We start from the raw sequence: 22847 nt of genomic DNA on the forward strand, positions 1-22847 counted from the left end.
TTATGACTACATATAACTTTTTAGTCTTAATTCATATAACTACCAATATTATTCGTTATGCTCTTTCCTATTCAATATATTACTGTTGGCATACCTGTGTTCATACTCTGTTATTTTTTCAACTAGCTCCTTCTCTTTTCCTAATGAATTTCAGGTAATTTTTCTTTCTTTATTTATTTCTGAGGCAATTGAGGTTAAGTGATTTGCCCAGGATCATATAGCTAGGAACTGTTAAGTGTCTGAAGCCAGATTGGAACTTAGGTTCTCCTGACTTCAGGGCTGGTACTCTATCCTATATACCACCTAGCTGCCTCTACAGCTACAGGTCATTTTCCAATGTCCAATTCAAGTGCCAAGATATCTTCCTCAATTTCCTCGGAAAGTAATGAGCTTTCCCCTCATATTCATATAGCAATTTGTTTTGGAACTCTTGAATGCATGTATGGCATACTACTTTACCTACTTTATAGCTTCCTAGGTTAAGAAATATAAAGGAAAGTAGATGGCACAGTATATAGAGTTCTGGATTCAGAAGAACTAATTTCCAATTTTGTCTCAGACACTTATAAGCTGATAGATACTAGATAGGGCAAATCTCTGTTTTAGTTTCCTCATCTGTAAAATGATGATAATGTTAGAAGTTACCTCCCAGGGTTGTTATAAGAATAAAATGAAGCACTTTGAAAATCTTAAACCAGTATATACATTTTAGCATTTTTTAGTTGTGATTATTAATGAATAGTAGATTGCTTATTTGATGAGAAGATACCTTTTAAAACAGAAATACCTGCCATTTCTTACATTACTATTCATTGATATTTGAAATAATGTTACAGCATAAATTTATCCAACTATATTAATAAGAAGAGAAATCATAGTACAGGGACTGAACCAGTGCTTTCATTTGCATACTGAACTTCCAACCAATGCAGATTGGCACCTTCTCTGCATTTTTAAATTCTGAAGTAATCTAATAAGAGGATTAGAGAGAAAAGTTTTGCTAAAGAATTTCTTAAATTTTTTTTCTAATTCTACATGCATGATGCTGTATTTTAAGACTATAAAAATACCATCTGTATTAAAACTGTTGGCTTCTTCAGCTATTTATTTTGTTTTTGATAGCTGCATGAAGATCTGGCTTACAGGAAAACATACACCCTTCAACATTTCAAAAAGATATGCTCCCTTGAACTTCTAGTCTACTCAGAATATAACCATTCAATTAATTTTTATTTCTTGTCAATAAATGAACATATTTCCTCTTCACTGTTTCCTCTTCAGACTCCTTGATCAGAACTCTTTTATGAATAAATCTTTTCACAGACTTCTTATTAAAACCATGAGTCCATTATTTCTCACCTTTAGCTCATATTATATTCTTTATTCTGTTCATATCTTATCCTGATTTGTAATCCCCACCTTTCCTCTTTCATAATGTATACAATAGTTGAGGCTCTTTGTTACTCAATTCCTATATTTTTTCTTTTGAAATCCTCAAACAAAACCAGAATGCTTAGAAAAGGGTAATATGGAATGAGGCATAGAATCACTAAGAGCTTGTGCTAGCCTCCTCTTTGTGTCAGAGGTATAATGGTGTCACATAGGCAGAGCTCTGCACTTTGATTAGGATAGAGTTCTTAAGAGAACAAAGGGAAATTGGGCAGTAAGCCTTTAAATGCTGCTATGGGCCTATGAGGGTAGCAGGAGGGTTAGGGAGGAGGGGAGAGAATCAAGAAATCATGCTGTTCATGTTCTGTCTGTTCTATGTAGTAGCATGAAAAATAGACTAACTCTGCTACTTCTGTGAAGTGTAAAAAAGTTAAAAAACAAATATATAAATCACAGAGTGCTATTTTCAGTTGTCAGGCATTCATTTGGTCAAAGATTAATTAAAACACTTACATTATATTAAAATTAATTTTTTTATAATAAATACCACACTATTTCACATAAAAAGTCCTAAACAAGTGAGAAAGAAGTATTTTTATATTTTTTTCTCTCTATGCTACTATGATTGTTAAATTTTAAAATGCTTTATTGCCTAAAGGACAAAAAAAGCAAAACCAAACCAAAACTAAAAGACTACATTTCTCTTACCCTTCCCTAATTGATAAAATAGAGTAGGGTATATATTCCCTGTGCAATCATTTATTAATTATGTTTTTATCTTGTGATATATACCTACATTTTTATATGTATCTTGAAGATGGTATAGAAGATGATAGCTTGATTTTTTTCCCCCATTCAAGACAGCTCAATTTTTGGTGTGCCTTCATACTAAAATTGACTAATAGCTTTTTTGTTCTAAAATCTTTTCTTCCCTAATTGCCATTTAGAAGCATTTTCATTTCAAGTAAGTGGGAACTTTTTGAAAATCAGGTCTGTTAAAGTCAAAATACTACTAGGTTTTTGACACTGATTGAAATGTTAAACTGCAAGTTTCTTAGGGGAGGTAGCCATGTTTATTTTTCATTTGCTTTCTCCTAGAACTACAGCAAACAAATATCTTTTGAATGAAAGAATGGATGTGGAGACTTTAGAACATTAAGTCCCAATATTTTAATTTTGGATTCAGGGCAAAACATTCAAAATTTTTCTTTTTCTTTTATTTACTCAACTCAGTTTAATCGAGGAGGAATTTCTTAAGCATTTCCTGTGGATTAGGTAGAAAAAGGATAGAGTGCTAGACTTGGATCTAAGAGTTCAAATGTGACCACAGATACTTAATAGTTGGTGACTCTGATCCAATTACTTAAAGTTGTTTGCCTCATTAGCTCATCTGTAAAATGACCTGGAAAAGGAAGCCACTCCAGTTCATTATGCTAAGAAAACCCCAATTCGGGTTACAAAGAACTAGTCACAACTGAAATGATTTAACAGCAATAGGTTATTCATTGTGTTGGGTATTAGAGTATAAAGAGAAAAATAAAAATAGTCTCATCCCTTAAAAAACAAACAAACAAACAAACATAAGCTTTAGTTTTACTGGTAGGAAAGCAACATATCTCCACATATAAGCAAATGCAAAAATATAAATGAGCAAATAAATAAATAAACAAACAAACAAATAAGTGCAAAGCAAGTTTTTCAGGAGTCTGGAAAAAGGGAGAAACTAAATAATCAAGTCTGCAAAAACCATATACTATATCCTGCCATGCTAAATCCCTTGCAATGAAAGGATTGATTTGCCATATTTAAATCTCGTGAGTGCATCTACACAGTAAGTCATAGCTAGATTTGTTTACACACAGAATTTGTACATTGTAACTATAGTGTTATATTTGCATAATGGTTTGTAGGTCTTTTAAGTTTCCAGTATTTTATCAGTAATCTTATCCATATTCTAGTAACAGTTTATCCAGACTTTTGAAACCATCAGGTTATATATAGGAAATACGATTTTAGTAAGCTTATACAAATTTACTTAAGTAACAAACCATGCGTTGAATATATGAATAAATACTGGGAAGCGTTGACTTACATTATAGTTTTACAACAGAGCATTTGAAATCACATGACTTTTTCATGTACATTTGAATTTATCTTGATTATACCTGCAATATTTATGAGGTTCTAAGAAGTGAGAATGCAATATCAGCAGTTTTTTTTTTTTTTTTTTTAAAGCATGGTTTTGTCTTACCCAGAAAAAATTGTTAGAGGTAAATAACCACGAATCCTATCACCAGGGCTTATTTACAAGCTTTAATGTCTTTTTCAACTTTTTGTAAAAAAAAAAAAATAAGCTTGCATCTAATCAAGAAGAAATTGGTTGCTCTCTCACTTAAGTGCAAAGTTAAGACCATTATAGTGAAATAGAAAATGCAATTTGTTGGCTTGAAACCATTTCTAGGTAAAGTACAGCTACTTTACCTAGCTGTATCCATTGTAACTGAATTTATATTTAAAGATTCATTTACCCCAATGAAATATAGTTAAAACTTCCTGTACCCTGGTATCATCTAGTACTAGAAGCAAGCACTTCACACATACTTGGTTTTCCAAAACATTTACTATTAATGATGCTGGTAATTCATATTTTTCCAGAAAACATTGTATATTTACCCTCTGTAATATATAATTTTGTATTTTTTTCTGTAAAAACTTCATTGTCTAATAGGATAGGTGAAGTCATTGTAAATTAGTGAAACATTTAAATCACTGGGTACTTATTTAAAAAGGTAACTGTGTCATCTCTTATTTCTCAAGACTATCATAAATAGCATTACCGCCTCATATGTGCTGCCTGGTCTGAATCTCACTCCTATGAAGAATTATATTTGATCCCAGAATAACTACTCTTTATATGCTACTCCTATCTTTTTTTCTCCATGTCTACTGCTGGTTCCCCTGCTTTAGCCAAAACAAACATTCCATTATCCTTGAACTTTTCTTCTATTTCTTGGTAGGACAGAAACTTGGTCTTTCTTTAATGGTATGTTATTCCTAGAAAACCATCTCAAATTATCTATTACTTTAAGAACCTGCTACTCTGTGATGTACCACAGAGGCTGAGGAGGAACAAATATCCTTTACTCCATTGCTGCTGCTTTCAAAGCATTCTTCTACAATCATCCTTCAATATTTACTTCTTCAAAATTTGTAATTGTTATAAATTAAGTGACTTCAAATAACTCTTTTTCTTTTCTCAACTTTGTCCCCAATAATCATCCTCAGAAACTTATATACATATATATATATATATTTTTTACTTTTCTAACATACATGTTTCATAAGTCCCAAGTCTTCTCAACTGCCACAAGTTGAATACCAACATAGATACATGTTATACTTTCCACTATCTCAAAACCCTTTAATCATAAATATATATATATATGTACATATATATATGTATATATATATATATATATATATATATATCTCCTTGAACTTCTGCCAGTTTGTCTTTCCCTCTATATTCATCCATCCATCCACCCATCCACTTATGCATGCATCCATTCATTTATACATTGTCTTATAGTGACTGCTAGTCCCTCTAAGCAGGCCCATGTTTCTGGTTTACTCAGTTTCACTTACTTCTTTGATCTTATATGATTACTTCAATGATTCAGTCACCTTCGAAACACCTTCAGCTTTTTGCCAGTTCTGCCCTGATTGAATGCAATTCTGAGCAAGCATCATCATCATCTGTTACTACTCTTATATTATATTATTTGGATCTTTATTGCTACTTCATGAGAAAATTCAGGAATATTTCATTTAGTTGTGAAGGCCATATAAAAAAAAAGTATTAAAATTTTAAATATAAAAATAAAATTCAAAGCATATAAAACATAAAACAATAGAGCAAATATTATCCAAATTATCTAGCCTTTACCAAAACAGAATAAAAATCAGCAAATGAAGTATCTTATTTTGTGTCCCTTTTGAGGCTTATATAAAGTTCTGACATTTGACTGTTTTCCCTCACTCTTTTTCTTTTGTTCTGTATATGTATCCATGCTTATATGGGTGAGTGTCTCCATATATGCTTGCATTTTGGGTTTCTGTTTATTTGGTCCTCTTCCCCTCCATATATGTGTTTTACAGATTCCTTAGTATGTTTCATAACTATCATTTTGATGACATCATATTATATGAATAGCAATACTATATATAAAATTAAATGCATTTTAATTTATTCAATAAATTTCAAATTGCCAGACACTTTTTTCATTTCTTTTAAAAAGAATCATTATGAGTAGGACAATTATGATATTTTTGTGCAGATAGATCCTTTCCTTTTTATGATTTTTGAGAGATAAAATCAACAATGAAATCATTGGAGCAAAAAATATGATCTGCTTTGTGACATACTTCATTCAAAGCATTCCAAGCTTAAAAAAAATCAAATTATAATGTCACCAAAAACATAATAATTTGCTACTTTCTCTGAAGTTATATCTTTAGATCACATTTTATTTTATTTTTTCCTTCTAGGAGATAAATATAAGATGGTAACAGGTATTATTTTGCCTTATATTTTTCTGTTATGAGAAAATGTGAGCATCTTTTCATCAAAAGCCATAATATCCTTTTCCTCAGAAATTATTCACTTTTCCTTTGTTGCTGTACTAGGATGTGTGTGTGTGTGTGTGTGTGTGTGTGTGTGTGTGTGTATGTGTGTGTGTATGTGTGTGTGTGTGTGTGTGTGTGTGATTAGATGTGTCAGTTCCTTATAGTGGCTTTTTTTTTGCTGCCTACAAATATGTGCTCTTCTTCTTTTCCTACATCTTATCTAATGTCTGTCCTATCAGAAGAAAGGAATGCAAAGTATTGCATTTGGGTGCAAAAATCATGAATACATGAATAAGATTAAGGAACCATTGTTAGAAGTTGTTAGGGGGAAAAGTTTGAGGATTTGGGGGAACAGCAAGCTCAATATGAATGAGCAGTGAATTCTACTAAACATTTAAAGAACAATTAACTCCAATGCTATATAAGCTATTTGAAAAAATAGGGAATGAAGGAGTCCTGCCAAGTTCCTTTTATGACACAGACATGTACTGATACCTAAACCAGGTAGGACAAAAACAGAGAAAGAAAATTATAGACAAATCTTCTTAATGAACATTGATGCAAAAATCTTAAATAAAACATTAGCAAAAAGATTACATAAAATCATCTCCAAGATAATATACCATGGCCAAGTAGATTTATACCAGGAATGCATGGGTGGTTCAAGATTAGGAAAACTATTAACATACTTGACTATGTCAATAACCAAATTAGCAAAGACCACATGATTATCTTAATAGATGCAGAAAAAGCATTTGATAAAATCCAACACTTATTCCTATTTAAAACACTAAAGAGCATAGGAATAAATGGACTTTTTCTTAAAATAGTCAGTAGCATCTATCTTTACCATCAGTATGTAATGGTGATAAACTAGGACCATTCCCAATAAAATAAGGAGTGAAACAAGTTGCCCACTATCACCAATACTATTCAATGTTGTGTTTAAAATTCTAGTTTCGGCAATAAGAAATGAAAAAGAGATTAAAGGAATTAGAGTCGGTAATGAGGAAATCAAATTATCACACTTTGCAGATGATATCATGGTATACTTAGAAAACTCCAGAGATTCTACTAAAAAGCTATTAGAAATAATCCATACCGTTAGCAAAGTTGCGGAATACAAAATAAATCCACATAAATCATCAACAATTTTATATATCACTAACAAAATCCAACAGCAAGAGATACAAAGAGAAATTCCATTTAAAATAACTGCTGATAGTATAAAATATTTGGGAATCTATCTGCCAAGGGAAAGTCAGGAACTATATGAGTAAAACTACAAAACACTTTCCACACAAATAAAGTCATATCTAAACAACTGGAAAAATATTAAGTGCTCCTGGATAGGTCAAGCAAATATAATAAAGATGACAATACTACCTAAACTAATCTATCTATTTAGTGCTACATCAATCAAACTCCCAAGAAACTATTTTAATGACCTAGAAAAAAAATAACCAAAAAAAATTCATCTGGAAGAAGAAAAGGTCAAAAATGTTAAGGGAACTAATGGAAAAAAAAATCAAATGAAGGTAGTCTAGCTGTATCTGATCAAAAACTATATTATAAAGCAGCAGTCACCAAAACCATTTGGTTTTGGCTAAGAAATAGACTAGTTGATCAGTGGAATAGGTAAGGTTCACAGGACAAAATAGTGAATAACTATAGCAATCTAGTATTTGACAAATCCAAAGAACCCAGCTTTAGGGATAAGAATTCCTTATTTGACAAAAATTTCTGGGAAAATTGGAAATTAATATGGCATAAACTAGGCATTGACCCATACAGAACACCATACACTAAGATAAGATCAAAATGGGTTCATGATCTAGGCATAAAGAATGAGATTATAAATAAATTAAAAGCACATATGATTGTTTACCTCTCAGACCTGTGGAGGAGGAAGGCATTTGTGACCAAAGAAGAACTAGAGATCATTATTGGTCACAAAATAGAAAATTTCAATTATATTAATTAAAAAGCTTCTTTACAGATAAAACTAATGTGGACAGAATTAGAAGAGAAGCAATAAATAGGAAAACATTTTTACAACTAAAGGTTCTGATAAAGGCCTCATCTTCAAAATATATAGAGAATTGACCCAACTTATAAGAAATCAAGCCATTCTCCAATTGATAAATGGTCAAAGGATATGAACAGACAATTTTCAGTTGAAGAAATTGAAACTTTCTAGTCATATGAAAAGGTGATCCAAAGCATTTTTGACTAAAGAAATGCAAATAAAGACAACTGTCAGATACCACGACATAGCTCTTGGATTGGCTAAGATGACAGGAAAAAGATAATGACTAATGTTGCAGGGGATATGAGGAAACTGGGACACTGATGCATTGTTGGTAGAGTTGTGAACAGATCAAACCATTCTGGAGAGTAACTTGGAACTATTCTTAAAAAGTTATCAAACTGTGCATACCCTTTGATCTAGAAGTGTTACTACTGGGCTTATATACTAAAGAGATATTAAAGGAAAGGAACCAGTATGTGCAAAAATGTTTGTGGCAGCCCTTTTCATAGTACTAGAAACTGGAAATTGAATGGATGCCCACCAATTGGAGAATGCTAAGTAAATTATGGTATATGAATGTTATGGAATATTATTGTTCTATAAAAAATGTCCAGCAGGATGAATACAGAGAGGCTTGGAGAAACATACATGAACTGAAGCTAAGTGAAATGAGAAGAACCAGGAAATCATTATACACTTCAACAACAATACTATATGAGGATCAGTTCTGATGGAGATGGCTCTCTTCAACAATGAGAGGATCCAAATCAGTTCCAATTGATCTGTAATGAACAGAATCAGCTACATCCAGAGAAAGAGCACTGGAAATGAATACAGAACACAGCATAACATTTCCACTCTTTCTGTTATTGTTTGTTTGCATTTTTGTCTTTTCTTCCCACGTTATTTTTACCTTCTTTCTAAATCCAATCTTTCTTGCGCAACAAGATAATTGTATATATATGTATTTAACATATACTTTAATGTATTTAACATGTATGGGACTATGTGCCATCTAAAGGAGGTGATGGAGAGAAGGAGGGGAAAAGTTGAAACAAGTTTTTGCAAGAGTCAAATTGAAAAATTACTCATGGCATATGCTTTGTATATAAAAAGCTATAATTTAAAAAAAATGCCCCCCAAAAGAACTATTTTCTTCAATGGATTTTTGTATCTCCTTTTCTATTTGGCCAAATCTACTTCTCAATTTTTTTTCCCTCCCAAGCTGTTGACTCTTTTTTCTACAATTCTCTTATATCACTCGTTTCTTTTCCTAATTTTTTTTCTCCCTGTCTAATATGGTTTTTAATTTCCTTTCTGGGTTCTTCAATGAGTTCTTTATGGACTTCAGACCACTTCCCAATTTACTTTGGGATTTTGCCCATCAGTGTTTTAAAACTGTTGTCTTTTTCTGAGTTTGTTTCTTGGTCTTCCCTTTTACCATAACTCATTTTTATAGGCAGATTTTTTTTGTTTTTTTCTTTCTTTTAAAAATTGGATTCTATTCTCAGGAAGGACAGAATTCTGTCTCAGGCTTTTGTGTGCAGATTCTACACCTATTGTTACTTTCATGTTGTAGATATTTGACTGTTAAACTGGTGCTGAGCTAGGATATTTGTGGTGGTGTCTTGTGTGTGCTGAGGATTGCTGGGTGTTTCTGCCTTTCCCTGGGGCTACCTTAAAGTACTTGGCAGTTTGGACACTGGAAGATGCATATTTTCCCTGTGGTTATTCTAAAGTATGTGATGGTACTAGAAGCTGGAGTCTGGAGGGTCCCTTGCTTAAGGCATGTGAAGGTTTTGGTGGTGTAGTTTGACTACTTTACCAAACTGGGGTTCAGAATCTTCTGTTGGCTTACTGAAATAATCGTTACTGGGAAACTTTCTGTTCTTGGCTGTGCCCCCTATTTACCAGAGTGAGATGGACTGCTACTGTTGATTTTTCAAGTTTCTTGGTCTAAAAGATTCTTTCTCCTTGTCTCCTTGCTGATTTGCTGTTCCAGGATCTATCTTGGGATACTATTTTATGGCTGCCTGAAGGTGAACATTGGAGATTACAGCAATCTTGGACATTTTGGCTTCCACTAGGCAAAAGAAATTTAAGAAAAATAAACAAATAACTTGGAGGGTCTGGAATTCAAATGCTTCATGAGGGTATAAGAATATTGCTTTTTTTTGTTTTTGTTTTTTTTGTTTTGTTTTGTTTTTGATTTTTTTTCAGTTCTAATTTTCTGTATGTCACTGACAAATCAAAGAGAGATCAATTATGGATAGTTAATGATAAAGAAATACAAGGGGGAAAATGAAGAGAGTGGAATTCAATACTTTAATATCTGAAATATGAGTACCACCTGTAAAGATCATTCAGGGAAAAAAATTAAGGCTAATGGAGATAGAATGTTAAGAATCAAACTTTTATGTGGGTTTTCCAAAGAATACACATACACACACACACACACACACACACACACACACACACACACAATTTAAATAGACGTATTAAAGTATAACATGAGATTGGGAGAAAATACCCAAAACAGAATGAAAGGACTTGCCATGTAAAATTAAAAGCAACAATTTAGGGTTGTTAATAAAAAGGAAGAAAAGAAACTCTGATTTATATTTTAGGTTTTGAGAGGAGGAAGATTGATGCTTTCTGTGAGGAGATTATTTCAAATACAATAAGATAAAGCTTCTTAATTAAAAATGGATAGCATAAGAATACTGGATAGAAAGAAGGAAACAACAAATTCGCAGTTAAAACCTTGAATGCCAATACTTCTCAATTTTTCCATTAAACAAGCATAATGTTCTCTTTGGTTTGATTTCCTTGGGGTCTCTGGGAGCAGCCTTCATTTCAGTTCAGTAATCACCACAAGTATAGCCAGGTATTAAAGTCCAAATCCTTTATTGTCTCTTTCTAAGTCTTGTCTCCTTTACTTGGAGCTTGGCTAGTTTTCTGAGGCCTATCTCTCTCCTTGGTTCCGAGAGCTTGAGCTCTTGCCTCTAATCCCTTTGTGCTCTCTGGTCCTCCTGAATGTGGTTTCTGTGGGGGAGGCAGGAGGACCCACCACTACACTCTCTGTCTTCCAGTTCTGATTCTGGCTGAGTCTGTCAGAGCTTATATGCTCTCTTATCAAAGGTGTGAATCTTGTAGAACTATATAAGTACTAAGCACATGTACTGAACTAGAGAACTGGTAAGCACCATGCTAAACAAACATTGTCTCTATCAATTCCAGTGACTTAGCACCTTGTAAAAAGCCTTTGTTTCAAGTTCAGAGTTCTGGCCCATAACAAACAAGAGTATGATAGAAACATCAGAAAACAAAAATTAACAACTTGTTCCAATATATACATATATATATGTATATATATACATATATATATATATATATATATATGTCATAAAGAGTTAAAATGAAGTCAGTTAAATTTTATTATAGCTCAATTAAAAAAGGAAAGAAAATAGAAATCATGATTTTTAATAAGGAATCACTAAAGTTACTGTTAACAAAGATTAATATGCTACATTATAAGTAAATGTATCATTAATATTGATTTTAAATATAATGCTTATTAAATGGCAACATACTTAAATAATTAAAGGTAATGGTAACTGAATTGCAGAGAAATTAATAATAATTCTGTGTAACTTCAGTATATGTTTGTCATAATCATATATATGTATATCTATATCTATATCTATAAGAAAGGTAAATAGGAAATCATGGATTTATACTAAATAATAGGTAAACTAGATATTATAGCTTATTGGTAAATAATAGGAATTTTAAGGCATCCACTTTTTCAATATAAATATTTCTTTAAATTTGATCATCTGCTAATTCATATAAATTTAATAAGTAAATTCAGAAATGGATAAATATTAAGCATATTCTTGTAACTTCAGTTCATGTGTATATATCATATTATCAATAATGGTCTTCCTCATTTCACTTTCTCATTTAGACATATTTCTTTCCAATCCCATGTTCTGCCTAGTGCCTCCATTTTTATTCTCTCTCTTTATTTCTATGTTTCTTTGTCTTCTTTTTGTCTGTCTATCTGTCTGCCTCCCATACACATACCCACATTCACCCGTACCCACAGATATACACACACATATAAATATATAATGATAAATGAATCAGTATCATAAGGGATGGGAGTAGGCTATGAAACAAGAAGTTAAATGAGATCACAAAAGATAAATCAGATAATCTAATTATATAAAAATAAACAGGTTTCACACAGAAAAAACAGGGGAAAGGATAATTTTGAAATCTAAAGTTTTGCTTTTTTTCTGACTAAATAAATGTTTTAATACAAAGTGAAGGTAAGGATACTTAAGCAGCAAGAACAGATAGTATAGAAGACAACACAGACTCTTGATTATGTAATATTCAAAAATACTTTTGCACAATCTTCTTTCTTATAGTGCTTTAATAAAATCTTTTAATGATTTTTTTTTTTAAATTGGGGCTTGTCCTTAATTATATCTGTAGTCTTTTCATATTTATCACGTGTCTTTCCATTGACCACTATGAGGTAGTTTTTCAGACTCTATTGATACTACTACACTGGGAAAAGATGGGCCTTTGCTATAATCAAAAGTTTGAGGAGTCAATAAAATGCTTTGCATTTTCCCAGAGCAATCCAACCTGTTCTTCTCTTACTTTTCAACTAAGGTCCAACTTTTTGTCTATCTGTATTGTACCCTCCAAATACACTGTTGGACAAGTCCTACAGGGTGTCCATTCATCTGTACTTAAAATTTTGGAAATTCTTGATTGATTTGATCTTTCCTGTGTGGATGAACAAGGGAGATTTTCTTTGAGTAATTATAGATCACTTCCAGAAGTTTCTGCAATATCCTAGGCAGGTGTGACACATTCAATACATTATGATCTACAAACAGGAACATATGAAGAATCTTTTCTTCCTCAGAAAACTCTTCCTTGATGTAGAGTCAGTATTGAATGCAGTGTACACATCCCTTTATATGCCTGCCTCAGTCATTGAAGGTCATTGAACACATTTTTTTTTTGGTTGTTGTTGTAATTATATCTTCCAAGGAATCTTAAAAGATTTTAATATGTAATTCTGGGACAATTTTGTAAAATAATGTCAAATTTGATATTTAGAATCATATATGCTTTTTTAAAAAGTGGCAAATAATGCATTGAGGTATTATAGTCTATCTTTCAGCTAGATGTGACATGGTAAAAATGTCATCCATTGCTGAATGTCAATTGTGAAAGTCTGCTTATTATTCAATAAAATCTTCATCAAGGATACCCACAACTTATGTATAGATAACTATCAAAATGATATTATGGCAGAATTGTGACATAGATCAGTACTTGTTAGTTATTTTTAAGACAGATTTTTTAAAAAAGTTTCTACAATGAAAAAAAAAACAGTCAATAATATCTGAGTGTTTATGTTATCTTTCATATCTTTTCTTTATTTTCAAAATTATATAATTTATACTTTGAGTCTCTTCTATATATAATTGATCTATTCTTGGTGCTTGTTCTATTTTACTTTTTTTTGTCTTATTTCTACTTTCTCTACATTCAACTCACGGAATGTGATATTAGGGTATAATTGAGGTAGTTCATTATCTTTGATAAATTAAATTATTGTATATGCAAATCCTTCAATTTTTTTCTTCCATTTGTAGGACTCTTTCCATATTCATTTTTAAATGTTCTTGAAAGCTTTCTTTTAGTGGAGCATCTTGTCACATTTTCATTACTCTGATTTTACCCTTCATTACTTTACACGATGATATTGCATATAATTTTTCATCACCTTTATAAAGATGAATATATGTTCTATAATACATAATTGGCCAAACATTATAATGGTTTTCAAAAGAATTCATTCTATTACTACCCAGCTATTTCCTATATTTGTGAAGAAATGTTGTTAGAGAAGAAGCAGGATAGAATTACTGGATTATATATGAAAAATATGAAGCTTTTTTGTATAATTTAAAAATGTGTACCAGAACTAAAGCATTATCACAGATGCCTGCACATAACCCGTCAACACTAATATTGATCATTGGACATTTAAAAATATTCTTAATAGATGTCATAGAAAATATTTATATTCATAATGTCTGAGCTATGTGGAAGGTAAAGATTTCAAAATAAGTTTAACTAGCAGAAGAAATTAGAATTGTGTGAAAACATAAGGGTATCTAAGTGATGCAATAGAGAGTGCTGAGGATCTGGAGTCAGAAAGCTTATCTTCATGAGTTTAAATCTGTCCTCAGACATTTTCTTGCTATATGACATTGTATAAGTCATTTAACTCTATTCGCTTTAGTTTCCTTATCTATAAAATTACCTTGAGAAGAAAATAGCAATCTACTCTAGTATCTTTCCCAAGAAAACTTCAAAAGGGGTCATGAAGAGTAGGGTATAACTGAGAAGCAACAAACAAGCACACAGTACATATCATCTGAATTAGGGACTTGCTTTCAAAAATTCTTTGCCATGTATTTATTGGAATTTATCTCTACAAATTTAGATTTCAAACTTTAATATTATTAAAAGTAAATGATATGAATATAGAAATTTAAAGTTTGTAAGGCACTTTAGCATAACCATATCAGGTAAGTACAATAGTTATCAAAATTCTGATTTTATAAATCATGAAGTTGAAATTTAGACAGGATGTGATTTATTTATCATTACAAACCTCTTCAATTTGAGAAGAATTTGAATCCAGGCCTCCTTACTTTAAGTCTTTTATTCACTGCTTACTAAGAAGAATTAATATTTAAAATTTAATAAAAATACTCAACAATAAAAATTTGAATAAAAATAATAATTTGAATTCCAACTTTTAGATTTTTTGATATTATTTTTTAATATTGAATTCCAATATAGAATAATATTATCATTGGTATTTATTCTGTTGGGAGTCTACAGCAAAATTCTGCATGAATATATCAATGAATCATGATTTCCATCCCACACTGTTTCTTTCTAAGAAGACTCCCATTACTTTTTCTGCTTGCCAAAGGGATGATTTAAAAATAATATTGAAAATCATTTTGCCAAGATTGAATGCATTTTCAACCTAGCCAAAATTTTGTTGATGAGAATCTGACTCTAAATAAGTAAGATGACTTTCTTCTCATTTTCAAGTTATATGTCCTTCCCTTTTAAACTCAGTGCTCAAGACAATGCTTATCAGAAATCACTGCCTATATCTTGAAAACATTGTTTCTGAATAAAATTTCATAGTAGGAAGAGATCTCAGCAACTATTTAGTCTAGGCCACACCCCTAAAAAATCTCTGCCATATTATATCTGATAGGCATTCATTTAACCTGTTTTGAAGACACTGGTTAATAGACAGACATAGCTTGTATCAACTTCCCTCCTAAATTCTATTGCTTTGGTTCTTTTGTATGAATTTGCATATTTTAAAAGGTAATATTCATATATTTGGGAAATAATTTATTTTCTTCTCTCTCTTTTTTTTTTCTAAATCAAACATTAAAAATATATAAAAATCAAATGCCAGTAGGATTTAGCATATTATTTTGATTATAGAAATAAAATTGAGGGGAATTTCAAAAAATCTAAAAATTCCAATGGGTAGCATGGTTAAGAACTCTTGTTTTGAAGGGTCTTTTAAAAAAAGTTTTGAATGAAATTATTACAATGCTGTACATTCTGAGAAATATAGTTTCCTTTGTCATGTATGTGAAGGGTAAAGAAAACAATTCTTTAATTTCCCATTTATTTATGCATATGTTCATGTAAAAATAATACTAAAGATTCAGGTCACTGAGTTTGGATAAATTTATTTGCAATTTAATGTCCAATTTTCATATTTATTTTGCTATTCACACCTGTGATTTCATCAGTATAGGAACTTCCATATGCAGTTCATCAACTTCTCTTTAACTTATTACAATCTTCATGACTTGTTTATAGAACAGAAAGGTTCATTGCCCTGCTTGTGATATCAAGGGTAGTCAATGTGAGAACTAGGGTCAGTTCTCTCTGAATCTATCCTCTACCTATTGTATCATAATCAGTTTTCTTTCATAGCTATAAACATTTTTAAATAGTAAATATTTTCAAAGAATCAATTCAATATCCAATCAATTTTCATTTATGACAACTATGCCTAGATGATAAAGCAGAAGATTGTTCACTTTTTGAGGTCACTACTATTAGTTATCCCTTCAGTCAGTCTACACCCACTTAAAAGGCATCCAGTGTATTTTGTCACTCTCTGAAGCAATTAGTAGGCACTAAATTTCTAATTTTTTTTCAACTATCCAGCCAGTGTGACTTAGCAGGCAACTAAATTGTATATTTCTGTTTCCTTATTTTCAAAACTAGAATAATAATTAGCATTATATGCATAAATAATTAGGAATATACATCTATACCTATACACATATTTGCACACACATGTATATGTATACATATATGTATTTATTTTGTTTATATGTGTATATATATATTCATAATAATTGTATAGTATTTGAGACACAAATTCACTTTTGTAGCATGTTTTTGTCCTAGGATATAAACTCAATGAATACAGTGATCATAAGTATTTTTGTTTTTCCCATTGCACCTATCAGAATAGGTTGTGCATGTATAGTGCTTAATAAATGACTAGTGTGTGAATGCGTAAGTGAATAAATAAAATATCAGCGTTTAAATAAAATTTTTTAGATTATAATTTCAGTGCTCAGTGCCATGATGCAAGATCAATAAAACACCATAGCAAAAACACTAGGATTAGAATCAGAAAACTGGGACTTTATTTTTAGCTCTGTAAAGTGCTGTAAGTATGATCCACATGATAGGACCTCTACCCTAGTCATTTCACATCTGGAATGTTATGTTCTTTTCTGAGTGATATACTTTAGGAAGGGCATTGAGAAATAAGAATGTTTAAAGTGAGATTATAAGGATGAAGAAGGCTCTTAAAATTCCATATGTGATTTAACTGAGAGAAGGGTATGTTTAATCTAGAAAAAGAGAAGGAAGAGTAGACAAGATTTTTATTTATCTCATGGCTGTCACATGGGAAAAGAATTAGATATATTTTCTGTAGAATAAAAAATAGGACAAGAAACATTTGGTAAAAATTGAAAAGAGATAAATTTTGACTTAATATAAGGATTTGAAAACACACATAACTCTTCTAATAGAGCTTCCAATAAGGAGGGTTTTTTTTTCCTGTATTAGGAGGTAACAATGACAATATTAGTAATGTTATAGCACTTTAGTAGAAATGAAGGCTATTATAATCATAAGTATCCCTATGGACTGCATATTGACTTGAAAAACATTTCTTTTTTATTAATTTATCAACATATTAAAATCAGATCAGAACTACATTTTGATCTGGTTTAGGCAATACCAGAAAGTGTTGTGGGCAATGGGTAGCCAACAGATTGCTCTATTACAGACAACAGAATTTTGGATGAGAAGTCTGGAAGATCTCACTTCAAATCCTACCTCTGATATTTACTATGTCACTATGAATAAGTCTTTTAACTTTTCAGTCTCAGTTTCCTCAAATGTAAAATGATGGAATTGTATTAGATAGATATTAGATTAATAATGTTCCTTCTAAGTATAAATTCTATGAATTATTAATGTTAATTATCTGTCAAGCAATAAAATCCCATAAGAAGCACGTTATTGTATTGTGGATTCAATTATAGGTTAAATCATGCTTTCTATGCTATAGAACACTGCACAATATATATATCAATAGATAGAAATAAAAAGGTTATTATAATTGATAGGTTACAATAACATTTCAAATATAATTAGAGTTGGATATGCATACTTCATGTATGAAATAACATGTAAGGATATTTATTACTCATAAAGCACAAATTTGTGAAAATGATTGAGCCATGATGCCATGTTGACATGATGCTTGTTTTAGAGGTAAGTACATTGCCAACATCTCTTATCATTCAAAAGTATTTACATATGAGTAACTCTAATAGCCAAGCAATTTGGATAAATGAACACTATTAAATTACCTCAAATGTCTAAAAAAAACAATACTCTAAGCTATTGTATCCAAAATTGTTTGCAAAATTACTTTTTCATGAAGAACACACATTAACACAAGGACACATGCCTTTTGGAAGAGTCGATCTTTAATGCAGCAACAGACATTGTATAATGGAACTGAAATGCTGCATTATTAGAAGCCTCTAGTATGGAAAAAATATTAAAATTATCATGGACAAAGTTAGACACCAGAATGATTGATACAATTATTCTGCTAGATATCCTAGCCACTCCTACACAACCAATAGAAATTGGTGATTGTTACATTTTTTATCAAAAGGAAAAACAAAACAAAGAAAAAAAAAGTACTGGGCATATCATAACCTTCATTTCTCTTTTGTTTTAACTATGATATTGTTCATCCTGACTAATAGCACCTTTCTCTTAAGGTCCCATCTACATTTTTCTTTCTATTTAACATTGACAGTTGGATCTTACCTTCCTGACTCAAATGTGAACCAAGTTGAATCACGACCATATCTCCTCAATGAACTAAGGGGCCACATCACCAGCTTGACTTTGGCATTGTGAATGTCCCAGAGATAGATGTTTTCATGTGTAATCTGCATTGTGCATTCCCCATAAATGTCTAGATTTGGTGTAGGCATAAGATACACATTGAATCGTTCTGGAAGGAAGAGAAAAAAAAGATAATGGAGGTAAGATGAAAATAGTAGTTAACAATTTACAATTTCACTGCTTCACCTGTACATATCATGATATTCATAAATATTTCACGTCTATCCTTAATATATGTTCTTTGATGGCATTGATTTTTATTATTGTATATATTTTAAAAAAGTATTTCTATCTTTCATAGGTATCTATAAAGTATTATTTTAGATGATAACTTTTGGTAACATACCATGCTCATAAATCTACTCTTATAACTCCCGTAAGATGATAAACTTCAAGAGCCCGGGAAATGATTCCTCTTTTAATGGTTTAGTTTTTTCCAAAGTTTAGCATAGAGACTTTTATGTAAAAGTTTTTAAAAACATGTTTTGTTTGATGAAAGCACAGGTAATGCATTGGATAAAGTGCTGCGCCTAAGTCATGAAGTCTCACCTTTCTGTTCAACTCTGGCTTTAAACATGCAGTAGTTGTGTGACCTTGAGCAATTCACTCAGCCCAGTTTCCCTCATTTTTCTTATTTTACAGGTGAGGCAATAAAGAAGAAAAAGGAAAACAATGAAACTTTAGTATCTTTGCCAAGAAAACCCTCAAAGAGGATCATGAGGAATTGGAATGACTGAAAAAATGAAACATTTGTTAAATTTAAATAAATGCCTATATTCATATGTATGCATATATGAACACATATATGCATATTATTTCTTATAGAAAATTCCCAGTATGAAAACTCTTTGTCCAATTCAGATTGGCAACTCATCTACTTTATCTAGTCTTAGATAATTTTCTGGGTACACTGTTAGGTTACTAAGTGACCTGTTCATAGTCATACAATTAGAATGTGTACCTGAATCTGAACCCAGTTCTTAATAGACCATGTCCATGCCTTTTCTTATGCATATTCTAAAATACATATATATATATGTATATATATATATATATATGTATCTCCCTACATTTCTATTTTAGATGATTCATAAAATTATTCAAAATAAAATTTTAAACAGACTATATTATAAACAAGATGAAATGTACCTTTGTACTATAAAATATTTCACAAGATATCAGAAATGACTTACAGTCACATGGAAAAATATGAAAAACTTTTATTCTATATGTATAATGGACATGTTGAATTCAAAGCATTTGAATCCACTTACTGTTTTCTGTAATTTTCATCTAGGGAAAATTTTTCTTAAGTAACCAGATGGGAGAAAAAAACAAATTGCTGCTTTCCAGGATTTTCCATGCATGGCAGTCTGAGAGAACTCATTTTAAAGAAGCAAATGCCAACCAGTTTTGTAATATTATAGGATATCTCCAGAGATGTGCACAAATTACCTTAACAAAATTCAATGAATTTTAATTCAATTTCATTTAAGAAGGAAATATAGGTCATAAAGTACTTTTTAAAATATGGCAAAGGGAACTAGTGGAATATACAAAATTAAATGATAAGTTATAACAACTTTTTAAAAAAGGCTTAGAATTACCAGTAGATATCATTATTTGAGGCTATTTTTAACTGCAAGTAATGTTTTATGTTCAGAATTGTAAGATTATTCTAAGAGACATGCAGATACAGCTGGAAGAGAAATGATTTGTATAGGAATACAATACTTATTGCTAATAAGAATTTTAGTGTTCTTTTTTTAAAGGATTAATGTTTGCCAGTATTAGGTCTGACCAAATGGTATAATATAGATTTTTTAAAAATAAGGTAATTAAAAACTAACAAATGACAAATAATATTGAAATATCAAATTTAATATATGGATGTGCACACAGTCCAGAAACTGTAAAGCTATATTTTTATGTCTTGATCTTGTATTTTTTTTACCAAACGAAAATCAAACAATCTGGATTTTATTAAATATTTTGTTTCTTAAAAAATCCATATTCTCTATCTAGCAGATTTAAGAAATAAGTAATAAAGACATTTGATATGAAATGTTCCTTGCCCATCTCAGTACCTAAAAGCCAATGAAATCAGAGACAAAGTCAAAAGAATTGATTTCATATCACAGATATCTAAGGATAGTGGGACTCCAAAAAACTGAGTGAAGAAAATATGTAAAATATGAAACATAAATTTTCTTCCTTTCCTCAACTTCCATTTGAGGATTTCTAGTTTTTTTGTTTTTGTGTTTTTTTTTATAACAGATGATTCAAAATACCTAGAGATAATAATATCTCTATTATTGTTATGATATATCAATATTTATAGTATATAATACAGCATAATAGTATTACTTTATTAATATCCAGAGATACTAATAACTTTAAATACCTTGGATCCCCAATTGCAAATAGTATGACAGTAACATCAGTGATATCAGTGAAAAACAAGCAACCAAAGATTCCAAATACACTTTACCAATTTCAAAATCTAAATATTTTCATCAGAGAATCTGTGCTAAAGAACAAAGAAGCATTAGTAGTTCACTGAATTACAGAATTTCTTAAGTTAAAACAAACTTAGAGGTCATCTACTCCAATGTATACATGAATAAGAAATCCCCTCTAAAACATATCTAACAAGTGATCTTCTAGCCTTTGCCAGAAACCCCCCTATGCTTCCTGAACCAGCCCTTCTAATTTTTGGATAGTTCTAATAAGAAGATTTTGTTATGGTTTTCTTTCTCTGACATAAAACCTATAATTTCTTTCCTTATAACTTCCACCCATTGCTTCTCAGTTTGCCTCTAGGGCCAAATAGAACAAATTATTCACTAATGGTTTGACAATTCCACAAATGTTTAAATTCAGCTAACATATGTTTCCTTTCATATTTCTTTTCTTTTTCTTTTTCTTTTTTTTTTTTTTCCCCAATGCTAAACACATCCAATTCCTTCAAGAGATCTTCACATGACATAAAAAGGAAGCCCTTCATTATCCTGTTTGCACTTTGGTGGTACTATTCGACTTATAAATGTTTATCCTTAAATGTGGGGTATAATACTGGACATAATATTATATCTATGGTCTAATCAGTATGATGTGGTTATCATCTCTCTGACCTGAATATAATTCTGTTACTAACGCACTGTGTCACATTGACCTTTAAAGTTGCCATATCACACTTTGATTCACATTTAGAAGTTTTTTAAGGGAACATAATTGCCTCCTTTATTTTACACTTGGAAAATTATTAATTTTTTAAATATACTTGTAAATTGACACACGTTCTTATGAAATTTCATCTTATATGTTTCTGCCCAATATTCTAACTCAACATCTTTTTTTAAAATAAAATTTATTGTTTTTTATTAATTTTTATAATTATAACATTTTTTGACAGTACATATGCATAGGTAATTTTTTTTACAACATTATCCCTTGTACTCCCTTCTGTTATGAATTTTTCCCCTCCTTCCCTCCACCCCCTCCCCTAGAAGGCAGGCATTCCCATACATATTAAATATCTTATAGTATATCCTTAACTCAACAACATCTTTCTGGATTTAAAAAAAATATTTGTCACAGATATCAAATTTCCATTAGCCATTTTAATTTTGTTCAGGCCATGGATCATTCCCCTTGTCAGTGAAAACCCAAAGAGAATATTTAGCTTCCCTCTTTTCCTCTGTTATCAATTATCATTATGTCATACTCTTACACTCCCTCAACAGAAATGCTAGTTTTTCCTAATCCTCTTCTGCTCCTCAAATAAACCTTAAAAACTTCTTGGTTTTTTTTTTTATTCTTAACAACTCTATGCAGAACTATGACATGCTTTTTCATTTATTCATCCTTTATCTTCTATAAATATCTTTAAAATATCTAAATTGGTTAGTGAGTTCCCTATATATTCTGATGGACTTTTTATACACAATACATATTTTTCCTACTCCTCAGAGCTGCTTCTATTTTCAGAATTTAATTCTTGCAAACTTACCATCCCTCCTGGAAATGTTATCTATATAATTTTACCTAGGACCTATTCTTTCTCTGGACTCTGAAATCTGCTTCTCAAAATCATGAACTCATGTCAATACCAAGTTTTCTTCTCCTCTACTATAAATTTAAAAAATGGAGAAGTAGCTTCCTCCTCCCATTGTCCAGGTACTCATAATTTCCT

The 22847-nt window shown here is 30.8% G+C and overlaps 1 protein-coding gene across 1 annotated transcript in view; it reads right to left on the minus strand.

The window, feature by feature from the left end:
* Positions 1-22847, minus strand: part of DOK6 (docking protein 6) — a 681307-nt gene that overhangs the window by 214230 nt on the left and 444230 nt on the right. The window contains exon 5 of the mRNA XM_074274156.1: positions 18572-18761. Within this exon, the coding sequence (XP_074130257.1) occupies positions 18572-18761 (190 nt within the window). The remainder of the gene's footprint in view (positions 1-18571; positions 18762-22847) is intronic.

Source organism: Sminthopsis crassicaudata, chromosome 1, assembly GCF_048593235.1.
Source record: "Sminthopsis crassicaudata isolate SCR6 chromosome 1, ASM4859323v1, whole genome shotgun sequence".
Classification (NCBI taxonomy): Eukaryota; Metazoa; Chordata; class Mammalia; order Dasyuromorphia; family Dasyuridae; genus Sminthopsis; species Sminthopsis crassicaudata.